Source organism: Salvelinus alpinus, chromosome 30 (genome assembly GCF_045679555.1).
Source record: "Salvelinus alpinus chromosome 30, SLU_Salpinus.1, whole genome shotgun sequence".
Classification (NCBI taxonomy): Eukaryota; Metazoa; Chordata; class Actinopteri; order Salmoniformes; family Salmonidae; genus Salvelinus; species Salvelinus alpinus.
The window spans coordinates 31,119,896-31,133,489 of record NC_092115.1 but is presented as its reverse complement, the minus strand read 5'-3'; the positions used below and the strand labels follow the sequence as shown (position 1 = coordinate 31,133,489).

Below are 13,594 nucleotides of genomic sequence, written 5' to 3'. Positions count from 1 at the left end.
GACAACATGAGTGTCACTTCACAGGTAGGCAGTCAGCCGCTCCACCGGGGGTATAGCATGATAAATCATGTGAAGCAAGGTGGACAAATGCAGTGAAACAGACTATTACCCAAACACAGTGCCTGATGCCTCTCACGGCCTCAGCCTCACAGACAACCATCTTAGGAATCCTGCCACATCTGTCTATAAATAGATTCAGACTCGATGCTAATTGAATCCAGTGGTGCTTCAAATGGAGTCCAAAAAGAAAAAGAAGAGATGGGGGGGGGGTTAGACCTGAGCTCAGAAATATTCATAGATAAAAACTATGCATTTGAGACAACAACAAAAGACAGCCAGCCAGCCACACACACTTCCTAGATTTGTTGACAGGGATGCAAATTGAAAGCGACATGGTTTATTTTCCCGGCTGCGTTTGGTGAAAAAAAAAAGACTCCCATAGTAGCCCATTAACACACCAAACACCCTCGAGACATCCACCATGTTATATGAGCAGCAGACAACAAATAAAAAGTACTTTGCAGTCAAAAGTTACAAACTTCTTCCAACACAACCAAAACTAAAGATAAAGCTACAAAGACTAATAAGAGGCTTTAGACTGTAGGCTACTACAGCCCTAGTGTTTCTTTACACGCATCTATTCTCTGATACACACATCTATACTCCTCTGGCCAGTTTCCCAGAACCAGATTATGCCTAGTCCAGGAACCAAAATGTATCTGGGTCCAAGACACTCATGAATTGTACATCCTCAATCATCTTGGCTGAGTGAGTGACATTCTCCTTCTTGTTTGGGTGGGGTGGAGTAGAATCACAGTAGGGGACTGAGAATGACCACTTCAGGTGCTAATCAGGAGGAGGGGGGGGGGGGTTGGGGTAGTGGAGTCTGGGATGGAGGGGGTCATCAAGAGAATTCTTCTGAGTATGAAGTCTACTAGTAGTAAACCACTATGCATATTGTGGAGCAGGCTCTTTGTGGTGTTAGAATAAGGCCAATTATACACCCACACCAGTAACTCCAACAAAAATACCAGTTCAAAACCTCATAATTTCTCCAAGTCTAAAATGGGTAACGCCATTTAGCTACACTGTAGCTGCTGTTACATACCACGCTTTCCCAGAAATAATACACTACAGCTGCCAATTTGTCTTGATACATGTGTGGCCCACTACGCATTGTGTCAAACTAAGTGATGATACATTGATCCCAGAATGCAACAGAATGGCAGTGTAAAGAATAGTATGACCATAAAGCAAGTACAGGATTACACATAGCAATGGAGTCAAGGCTCCGCTGGAAAAGTACATTGTGCCTGTGATTAAGGTTACCAGGATTACCAGAATTAAATACATCATGCAATTTTAAACTCATAACTCTAGGACATATATAATCGCGGAATGGGCAAACAAGAACTGCGCATGTTACCCCCCCTATTGAGTGTGTTCAATGAAACCACTCTGTGTTTGATGGCCAGCAGAGCTGAAGGGAGACTGTACAACAACGCATCCATATCCATATGCCGCTATAGACTAGGCTACTCACCGTCCTGGGTATCGTTCGCGCGGCTGCAGTTGCTGCAAATGTGCTTGATCTCTTTCCCGATGTGACAGTGGATCATGAAGGGCATATTGTTATTCTGGTGATGCTGATGGTTGGTTTGTTGCTCTTTCTTATTGTTGTTGAGAGACATCATTCTGACCAGGTAAAATGCCTTCTTCTTCGGTTTCTCCAGCGCCACAGGCGTATTGTTTTCCCTGAAGCCTGTGTTGTTGAACCAACTCCCATGCATGATGGTGGGCGCGGGATCCGCAGCCATCGGGTAGTTGGCCGTCTTGAACATAAAGACACGAAAATTGATTCGCGTCTAAATGCACGGCATACGGGGAGGGGTTTTTAAACAACCGGCGCCTCGACTCCTACCTGACCTCACCCCTTCAACCAATCACGAGGGTTTCGCTCCGCGCGTTTGCTGAACCCCTTTCTCTTCTATCAACGACGTCAGATAGAATATTGTAATTTCCACACCTGCACCTGAGGTTCCGATCTAGCGCACTCACATCCGCCTGCCTCCGCAATGCCAAGGGCAGAAGTCAAAACCACGGATGCTACTATACTATGATGATGGACCAGTGCCGCTAGAAGACATATCGAGTGTGTGAATTGCAGTGCCTCTGCCTCTCCCTCGGTCCCCATCCTCGTCTGCAAAAATAATCCGCTCACGGCAAGCATAATTGGCTACCCAGTGTTCACTCCTGCAGTTATATTAGCCTACAGACAGAAAGTAAAGGCTTAACATCAAATCCCAAGACTTGATAATGACAAGAATGATTATAGGCTCCAGCTACATGAACGAAAGTATGTGGACACCTGCTCATGGAACATCTCATTCCAAAATCATGGAAATTAATATGGAGTTGGTCCCCCTTTACTGATATAACAGCCTCCACTCTTCTAGGAAGGCTTTCCACTAGATGATAGAACATCTGCAGGGACTTGCTTCCATTCAGCCACAAGCGCATTAGTGAGATCGGGCACTAATGTTGGGCGATTAGACCTGGCTCACAGTCGGCGTTCCAATTCATCCCAAAAGTGTTCGATGGAGTTGAGATCAGGGCTCTGTGCAGGCCAGTCAAGTTCTTCCACACTGATCTCTACAAATCATTTCTGTATGGACCTCGCTTTGTGCATGTGGGCATTGTCATGATGAAACAGGAAAAGGCCTTCCCCAAACTGTTGCCACAAAGTTGGTTGCACAGAATCATCTAGAATGTCATTGTATGCTGTAGCGTTAAGATGTCCCTTCACTGGAACTAAGGGTCCTAGCCCGAACCATGAAAAACAGCCCCAGACCTTTATTCCTCCTCCACCAAACTTTACAGTTGGTACTATGCATTCGGGCAGGTAGTGTTATCCTAGCATCCGCTAAACCCAGATTCGTCCGTCGGACTGCCAGATGGTGAAGAGTGATTCATCACTCCAGAGAATGCATTTCCACTGCTCCAGAGTCTAATGGTGGCGAGCTTTACACCACTCCAGCCGACGCTTGGCATTGTGCATAGTGATCTTAGGCTTGTGTGCGGATGCTCAGCCATGGAAAACCATTTTCATGAAGCACCTGATGAACAGTTCTTGTGCTGAAGTTGTTTCTAGAGGCAGTTTGGAACTCGGTAGTGAGTGTTGCAACCGAGGACAGGCGATTTATATGCGCTACGCACTAAAGCACTCGGCTGTCCCATTCTGTGAACTTGTGTGGCCTACAGTGGTGTAAACTATTTAAGTAGAAATACTTTAGAGTACTTTTGGGGGGGTATCTGTACTTTACTATACATTTTTTGACAACTTTTACTTTACTACATTACTGTAGAAAATAATGTACTTTTTATTACATACATTTTCTGTGAACTTGTGTGCCCCATTTTAAAAACAAGAAAATGTTGACGTCTGCTTTGCTTAATATAAGGATACTTAAGTATATTTTAGCAATTACATTTTTATTTTTGATACTTAAGTATATTTAGAACCAAATACTTTTAGACTTTTACTCAATAAGTATTTCACTGGGTGACTTTAACTTTTACTTGAGCAACTTTCTATTAAGGTAACTATACTTTTGCTCAAGTATCACAATTGGATACTTTTTCCACCACTGGTGGCCTACCACTTCGCGGCTGAGCCCTTGTTGCTCCTAGACGTTTCTACGTCACAATAACAGCACTTACAGTTGACCGGGGCTGCACTAGCAGGGCAGAAATTTTACGAACTGACTTGTTGGATCCTATGATGGTGCCACGTTGAAAGTCACTGAACTCTTCAGTAAGGCCATTCTACTGCCAATGTTTGTCTATGGAGATTGCATGGCGGTGTGCCTGATTTTATACACCTGTCAGCTCTGAAAAAAATTGAAAAATTACACTTCGAATGCAATTCACTTCTGCTCTTGTTATGATAGTGTGAAATATTAATCCCAAGGGACGATAAAATTAAACTTGCCTTTATATCTAAACACACACACCATTTTTGTGCATGAAGCAAAATTCTCTTGTCATTTTAGAGGAAAATCAATCATTAGCCTGCTAACTTTAATTAATGTATCTACCTGCAATTGTACCAACTATCCTTCAAATGTGTATAAAGGGAGTCATTAACCTTACTGTGCCTAACAAGAATATGCAATAGGCCTATAGATCATCCTCTTTATCAATAAACTAGTCACTAGCTACTGCTTTTCCTGGGTTTTAGCTACATCACACATGTTATTGTACTTGTTCTTGTACTTTTCTAGTAAAGTACAGGATGCAATCATGAGGCTCCTGGCAAGAGGCAAAAGCCCTCCGAGGAAAGTGAGGTGGACAGTAATGGTGGACGCTCTATGCCCGCAATGGGGCCAAAAGGACCAAGTTAAATAAGTACACTTAGCTATGTATTTTTTTGGACAATGAAGCTACAACTTTTAATTTGGCTCTATATTCCAGCATTTTGGATTTGAGATCAAATATTTCATATGAGGTGACGGTACAGAATGTCATTTGAAGGTGTCATAAGTATTTGGCACAAATTCAGTAATATGTGTATTAGAGTACTAATAAGTTTAGTATTTGGTCTCATATTCCTAGCATACCATGACTACAAGTGACAAGCGACAACATGAGTGTCACTTCACAGGTAGGCAGTCAGCCGCTCCACCGGGGGTATAGCATGATAAATCATGTGAAGCAAGGTGGACAAATGCAGTGAAACAGACTATTACCCAAACGCAGTGCCTGATGCCTCTCACAGCCTCAGCATTTTCTTGTGACTCTACAAACGTGTTGGATGCTAGAAATATGAAACCAAATACTAAACTTTTGACTTCTTTATTATACTATAAGTGAATTTGGCCAAATACTGAAAACACCTTAAAATGTGGGGACTAGATACATAAAGTGCTTTCATTCCTAAACAGTAAAACAGATATGTATAAAAAATACCCTCAAATAAAAGGTGACATTCTGTACTGTCGCCTCATGAAACATTTGATCTCAAATCCAAAATGCTGGAGTATAGAGCCAAATTGAAAGTTTCAGCCTCGCTGTCCAAAGAAACATGTTGAGGATGGAAATCATGATGCATAGTCATGGTAGGGAAGGAAGGGAGAGGTCACGCAGTCATGTTAACAATCATATCATAACAACTGCTCTATATCAGTGCGTCATGCTGTTTTATGCTGGCGGCGGCCGTACCGTCTTTATCATTTGGACTTGGAGAATTGCATGTCCGGAGCCTGGCAGATTGAGTTACTGCCTCTTCAGCCCAACTACCGACCGGGGCTTCAAATCCTAATTGAAGGATAAGATTGATATATCAAAAGAGGAGATCTATTTAGACTGGCAACTGGTAGGTTGGATACAGCCTATTGTGCATAATGGCCAACCACTAACCCAGCCACGCCACCCCATAGCCATGCAGTCCCCTTGCACTCCGACTCTCGATCCTCACAAAGTTCAACTCCGGAAGTTAAATGAGGCAGTAATAGGGAAGAAATCTAAAAGGTCCCCATGGTATTTTCAATCATGTTTCAGACAGAATATATTTTTGGTGTGCGTGTGCGCGTGTGTGCGGTGCCTTTGATGTTCCTTTCAATGAGCTGTGGCTTATTCCAGTGACATCAAAGCCCCTATCCGAAATGAGGGACAGAGCGCCTGATTTTCCAAATGCCGCCACGGTGCGATGCGGTGGAGTAAGTGCCCTCGGCCATTTTTTTGATGACAGAATATGACCATGTGCTTTTCACACCAACTGCTGGGAAGATGGACATTAAGGTTCTCTACACTTCCACACTTGACCAGTAATAAATGAACTTAAACAATTCTTGTCGGGTCATATTGATGGAGTCTCAGGTGTGCGTGTGTAAGGATGAGGTATTGTCCATAAGACATCCATAAGCTGACAGGGCTAACTTAGCTCACAAGGGATCAATCTTAAGCCTCAGATTCACTACCTTCTACTGTATGTATTGTATGTAGGCCTATGTGTTTGCGTACTTCAGCTCTCTATGCGAAGGCTAGCGTTTCCTTTCGATGACTCCTCTAAGCAGCACATGTTTAAAGCTGCATGCCAGACCCTATCAGTGTGTGCAGCTCCAGTGTTAGCTGTTGGCTCACGTGATGTGTGCCAGCATTCTTATGTAACTACAGGCTGTGGATAGGGCCCAAGCACATTACTTGGGCTCATTCATGGGGAAACAAGCCAAGTATGTTTTATGTATTTTAGGCTCAGAGCAAGGTTGTTTGGTTTTAGCTACAGTAGCATTTCTTGAAGGGGGAAAAAATATATTTTAGGTAGAGATTTTTTAAGTGATTTTTTAAAGTGAGTTTGTACTTTAGATGTAAAGGGCTGTAGACACGGGCCATACCATTCTTTCACCAGAGTGGAAATGTATTTGGTCACTCATTCCCTCTACAGCAGGTAGTAGCCTCGGCTCCAGGCTTCGCTCACATTCAGCTAGCAGTAAGCCACAAGCATTTAAACCTATGTTCAAAAAGTACAGTATTCGTCATGTTTGTCTATGTTTGATTATTTATCTTGTTGGATAGATTTGAACATTTACAGCATGGTAGAGTATTACACCTATTGTTCCTGTTTCATACATGGCTCACATCATTTGTATTATTTTTTAAATGTAATGTCAATGCTTATTCACTCCCTGCAGTGTCTAGCCAGCCACCTTAGTTCCCCTAAACCGATTACTGTCGAACATTTTCTGTCAGCACGTTACCATCCCCCCAAAAACGGTATTAGAAAACCTACTGTTCTGTACAGTCAGTTTGTCCCAGTGGATTGGAAAGTCACTCATCCAGACAGAGAAGTACATGAACCGCTGAAGAGGAGGAGGTCCTCAACTTCTTACTGTTAGTGCCTAGGCTGAGATAGTCCACTGGGCGCGCTCTTTAGGGTCCTGCTGCTGTGTTGTGAGTTAGGGCATGAGTCTGGCACTGACACACACAACCACCCCGTTGAATATCTCTCTCTCTCTCAAAGGTCATGCACATCTCCTATATTCCCTCCCCATAAACTTGAAAGGGAATTAAATGTACATGATAAAAGCAGGGTTGCTTTTTTTGTCTCTCCTTTCAGTTTCCCAATGGCAGTGTTGAATCGTTATGCAATTCTAATCTGGGAGGAACCTAATCTTCCTCCATTTAGTTACACAGTTATTGGTTCCACCCTGAGACTAAACTCAATCTTCCACTTGACAAGACACAGAACGTAATGTAGTCGCTTATGTAAAGTCTGAAAAATATGAAAGAAAAGGTAACTGAGGCCACACACACACACACACACCATATTTTCAGGGACAGCAAAGTGTCTCAGAATAGACTTAATTATAGCTGTAGTACCTGCACAGTGTTATGGATTGGAATCAGGGAGTGAAGAGTAAGGAGCCAGCGTGAGGTGGTTATCAATTAGCACAGAGTCGGAGTACAGGGGATAACTGAAAGAGCATCACAACAGAGGTAACTTGCCACATTCCAGGAGAGAACTATTAGACTGTATCACTAGCTATGGAAACAAACTACCCATTTGACGCTGTAGGGGAGCACCTTGGCTACAAGGTTATAAATCCCATCCCAAGAGAGAAACATGAAATAATTGATAGCCAACGGAGACACAATTCCATATTCCAGGAGAGTACACTGCCCACATACAGTTAACTACTATGTCTGAAATACATTTTATAATTTAATCCATCTGGTGTAAACTTTCATTTAAATTATACAGTATGAACATTGAGACAGCAAAAACAGCACACTCCCATCCACATCAACAGGGAAGTGGAGAAGCTGAAAAGCTTAAAGTTCCTCGGCATACACATCACTGACAATCTGAAATGGTCCACATACACAGAGAGTGTGTTGAACAAGGCGCAACAGTAATTGGCCACTGTGACCCTCACAAACTTTTACAGATGCACCATTGAGAGCATCCTGTCGGGCTGTATCACCACCTGGTACAGCAACTGCACCGTCCGCAACCGCAGGGCTATCCAGAGGGTGGTGCGGTCTGCCCAATGCATCACCTGGGGCACACTGCCTGCCCTCTACAGAAAGGCCAAGAAGATCATCAAGGGCCTCAGCCACATGAGCCACGGTCTGTTCACCCCGCTATCATCCAGAAGGCGAGGTCAGTACAGGGTAGAGGTCGACCGGCATGGCCGATTAATTAGGGCCAATTTCAAGTTTTCATAACAAATCGGTAATCGCCGATTATGGCCGATTACATTGCAATCCACGAGGAGACTGTGTGGCAGGCTGACCACCTGTTACGCGAGTGCAGCATCAAAAGGACCTTATGGCTGCAAGGAGCCAAGTTAAGTTGCTAGCTTGCATTAAACTTATCTTATAAAAAAACAATCAATCTTCACAATCACAAGTTAACTACACATGGTTGATGATATTACTAGGTTAACTAGCTTGTCCTGCGTTGCATATAATCAATGTGGTGCCTGTTAATTTATCATCGAATCACAGCCTTCATTTAACAAAAAGCGCATTGCCAAAAAAAGCACAATCTTTGCAAAAATGTACCTAACCATAAACATCAATGCCTTTCTTAAAATCAATACACAGAAGTATATAATTTTAAACATGCCTATTCAGTTAAAATAAATTCATGTTAGCAGGCAATATTAAATAGGGAAATTGTGTCACTTCTCTTGCGTTCAGTGCAAGCAGAGTCAGGGTATATGCAACAGTTTGGGCCGCCTGGCTCGTTGCAAACTGTGAACTAATTTGCCAGAATTTTACATAATTATGACATAACATTGAAGGTTGAGCAATGTAACAGCAATATTTAGACTTATGGATGCCACCCGTTAGATAAAATATGTAACGGTTCCGTATTTCACTGAAAGAATAAACGTTTTGTTTTCGAAATGATAGTTTCCGTATTTGACCATATTAATGACCAAAGGCTCGTATTTCTGTGTTTATTATATTATAATTATGTCTACGATTTGATATTTGATAGAGCAATCTAATTGAGCGGTGGTGAGCGGTGGCTCGTAAGTATGCCAGCTGCTGTTAGCAATGCTTGAAGCACAGCGCTGTTTATGACTTCAAGCCTATCAACTCCCGAGATTAGGCTGGCAATACTAAAGTGCCTATAAGAACATCCAATAGTCAAAGGTATTTGAAATACAAATGGTATAGAGAGAAATAGTCGAAGCGTCATAATTCCTATAATAACTACAACCTAAAACTTCTTAACTGGGAATATTGATGAACTGGAAATATTGAGCAATAAACTTAAACGTTAGCTTTTTTACATGGCACATATTGCACTTTTACTTTCTTCTCCAACACTGTTTTTGTATTATTTAAACCAAATTGAATATGTTTCATTCTTTATTTGAGACTAAATATATTTTATTTATGTATTATATTAAGTTAAAATAAAAGTGCTCATTGTTCATTAAGTATTGCTGTAATTGTCATTATTACAAATATATATATAAAAATCTTCCGATTAATCGGTATCGACTTTTTTAGGTCCTCCAATAATCGGAATAGGTATCGGCGTTGAAAAATCATAACCGGTCGACCTCTAGTACAGGTGCATCAAAGCTGGGACCGAGAGACTGAAAAACAGCTTCTATCTCAAGGCCATCAGACTGTTAAATAGCCATTGCTAGCCGTCCTCCACCCAGTACCCTGCCCTGAACTTAGTCACTGTCGCTAGCCGGCTACCACTCTGTTACTCAACCCTGCACCCTAGAGGCTGCTGCCCTGTGTACATAGTCATGGAACACTGGTCACTTTAATACTCTTTTACCCATTTCATATGTATACTGTATTATAGTCAAGGCCATCCTATTCAACCCCTTTTCCTTCCCCTTTCTTTGGCGGCAGGTGGTCAGAGCGTTGGGCCAGTAACCGAAAGGTTGCTGGATCGAATCCCCGAGCTGACAAGGTAATAATGTGTCATTCTGCCCCTGAGCAAGGCAGTTAACCCACTATACCCCGGGCGCCAAAGACGTGGATGTCAATTAAAGCAGCCCCCCCGCACCTCTCTGATTCCGAGGGGTTGGGTTAAATGCGGAAAACACATTTCAGTTGAAGGCATTCAGTTGTACAACTGACTAGGTATCCCCCTTCCCTGCTTTCAACTATTGCTGTACATATACTATTATATATTCTACAGATACACTACATATTCTATCCACATACTGTCCATAATGTCTGTACATCCCATCCCATACACACACACACAAAGCTTTTCCTTCACTCTGCCGTCCGACTCAACCCAAACCAAAAGTTTGGACACACCTACTCATTCAAAGGTTTTTCTTTATTATTACTATTTTCTACATTGTTTAATAATAGTGAAGACATCAAAACTATGAAATAACACATATGGAATCATGTAGTATCCAAAAAAGTGTTAAACAAATCAAAATATATATTTTATATTGACGGTGACACCATCAGTGATTTATTTAGAATTCAAGGCACACTTAACCAACACGGCTACAACAGCATTCTGCAGCAATACGCCATCCCATCTGGTTTGCACTTAGTCCCACAATCATTTGTTTTTTTCAACAGGACAATGACCCAACACACCTTGAGGCTGTTTAAGGGCTATTTGACCAAAAAGGAGAGTGATGGAGTGCTGCATCAGATGACCTGGCCTCTACAATCACCTGATCTCAACCCAATTGAGATGGTTTGGGATGAGTTGGACCGCAGAGTGAAGGAAAAGCAGCCAACAAGTGCTCAGCTTATCTGGGAACTCCTTCAAGACTGTTGGAAAAGAATTCCAGGTGAAGCTGGTTGAGAGAATGACAACAGTGTGCAAAGCTGTCATCAATGCAAAGGGTGGCTTCTTTATATAAAATATATAATTTGGATTTGTTTAACACTTTTTTGGTTACTACACGATTCCATGTCTTATTTCATAGTTCTGATGTATTCACAATTATTATTCTACAATGTATAAATAGTCAAAATAAAGAAAAACACTGGAATGAGTAAGTTTGTCCAACCTCCTGTTGTATATACTGTACAGTGCGTTCGGAAAGAATTCAGACCCCTTGACTTTTTCCACATTTTGTTACGTTACAGCCTTATTCTAAAATGAATTAAATAACAAAAAATACTCAGCAATCTACACACAATACCCTAAAATGACAAAGCAAAAACAGGCTTTTAGAAATGTATGCAAAGGTATTGATATAAAACAGAAATACTTTATTTACGTAAGTATTCAGACTCTTTTGCTACGAGACAAGAAATTTAGCTCAGGTGCATCCTGTTTTCATTGATCATCCCTGAGATGTTTCCACAACTTGATTGGAGTCCACTTGTGGTAAATTCAATTGATTGGATATGATTTGGAAAGGCACACACCTGCGTATATAAGGTTCTACAGTTGACAGTGCATGTCAGAGCAAAAACCAAGCCATGAGGTCGAAGGCATTGTCTGCAGAGCTCTGAGACAGGGTTGAGTCGAGGCACAGATCTGGGGAAGGGTACCAAATCATGTCTGCAGCATTGAAGATCCCCAAGAACACAGTGGCCTCCATCATTCTTAAATGGAAGAAGTTTGGAGTCCTCAAAGACTCTTCCTGGAGCTGGCCACCCGGCCAAACTAAGAAATTGGGGAGAAGGGCCTTGGTCAGGTGACCAAGAACCCGATGGTCACTCTGACAGAGCTCTAGAGTTCTTCTGTGGAGATGGGAGAACCTTCCAGAAGGACAACCATCTCTGCAGCACTCCACCAATCAGGTCTTTATGTAGTGGCCAGACGGAAGCAACTTCAGTAAAACGCACGACAGCCCATTTGGAATTTGTCAAAAGCTACCTAAATAATCTCAGACCATGAGAAACAAGATTCTCTGGTCTGATGAAACCAAGATTGAACTCTTTGGCCTGAATGCCAAGCGTCACGTCTGGAGGAAACCTTGCACCGTCCTTACGGTGTAGCATGGTATATTTATACTCCGGTCTCTGACATTGCTCATTCTAACATTTCTATATATTTCTTAATTCCATTCTTTTATTTTTAGATTTCTGTGTAGTGTTAGAAATTACTGCACTGTTGAAGTTAGGAACACAAGCATTTCCCTACACCCGCAATAACATCTGCTAAATATGTGTATTAGACCAATAAAATGTGTTTTGGAAAGTGTTCCGCCTTGTGTCTATTATATGAAAGTGCTACAGTGGAAAGGTGGTAAAGATGACTTCCCATGTGTGGCTTCCTGCTACCATCTAGTGGTCAGCCAATTCACATAACTCATGTCACACACCTCATTCAGTTTAGGAGTGTCATAAAACTACAAAATGATATATCTCATACCTTTACATTGTGTCTAGTACACCATATATGCTGTCCCAGGGACACCATACCCATTTGTTGTCCCAGGACATCATACGTTTGTATTTTTCTTTCTTTTAAACAATACTCTGTACCAAAGAAGGCTGGTGAAGGGAGGACGGTTCATAAAAACTTCTGGAAGGGAATAACTGGAATGGTAATAAACACATGGTAACCATGTGTGTGCAATGGTGGAAAAAGTACCCAATTGTCATACTTGAGTAAAAGTAAAGATACCTTAATAGGAAACGACTCAAGGAAAAGTGAAAGTCACCCAGTAAAATACTACTTGAATAAAAGTCTAAAAGTATTTGGTTTTAAATATACATAAGTATCAAAAGTAAAAGACAAGTAAAAATAATTTCAAATTCATTATATTACATTATTTTGTATTTATGGGTAGCAGAGGGCACACTCCAACATAATTTACAAACGACACGTGTTTAGTGAGACCGCCAGATCAAAGGCAGTAGGAATGACCAGGGATGTTCTCTTGATAAGTGTGTGAATTTGACAATTTTTCAGTCTTGCTAACCAATAAAAATATAAGTACTTTTGGGTGTCAGGGAAAATGTATATTATTTTATTTAGGAATGTAGTGATGTAAAAGTAAATGTTGCCAAAAATACACAGCATATTTGGAAAGTATTCAGACCCTTTGACTTTTTCCATATTTTGTTACGTTACAGCCTTATTCTAAAGTATTTTTCCCCCTCGTCAATCTACCCACAATACCCCATAACGACAAAATTAAAACAGTTTTTTATAAAATTGTGCAAATTTATTAAAATTTAAAAACAGAAATACCTTATTTACATAAGTATTTAGACCCTTTGCTACGAGACTCGAAATTGAGCTCAGGTGCGTCCTGTTTCCATTGATCATCCTTGATATGTTTCTACACCTTGATTGGAGTCCACCTGTGGTAGATTCTATTGATTGGACATGATTTGGAAAGGCACACACCTGTCAATATAAGCTCCCACTGTAAACAGTGCATTTCAGAGAAAATGCCAAGCCATGAGGTCAACGGTATTGTCCGTAGAGCTATGAGACAGGATTGTGTCGAGGCACAGATTTGGGGAAGGGTACCAAAACATTCCGCAGCATTGAAGGTCCCCAAGAACACAGTGGCCTCCATAATTCCTACATGGAAGAAGTTTGGAACCACCAAGACTCTTCCTAGTGCTGGCCGCACGGCCAAACTGAGCAATCGGGGGAGAAGGGCCTTGGTCA

General features: G+C 41.6%; 1 protein-coding gene across 4 annotated transcripts in view; it reads right to left on the bottom strand.

Moving 5' to 3' along the window:
- The window catches only part of LOC139560441 (phosphatase and actin regulator 1-like), an 88,917-nt gene that overhangs the window by 46,185 nt on the left and 29,138 nt on the right, over positions 1-13,594 (bottom strand). For 2 of the 4 annotated variants that reach the window (XM_071377219.1, XM_071377220.1), the window contains exon 1: positions 1,544-2,213. The exons of the other annotated variants lie outside the window; for them this stretch is intronic. In XM_071377219.1, coding sequence (XP_071233320.1) covers positions 1,544-1,841 — 298 coding nt within the window. In that variant the 5' untranslated portion in view covers positions 1,842-2,213. Of the gene's footprint in view, positions 1-1,543; positions 2,214-13,594 lie in introns of those variants that run through there. 4 annotated transcript variants of the gene reach the window in all.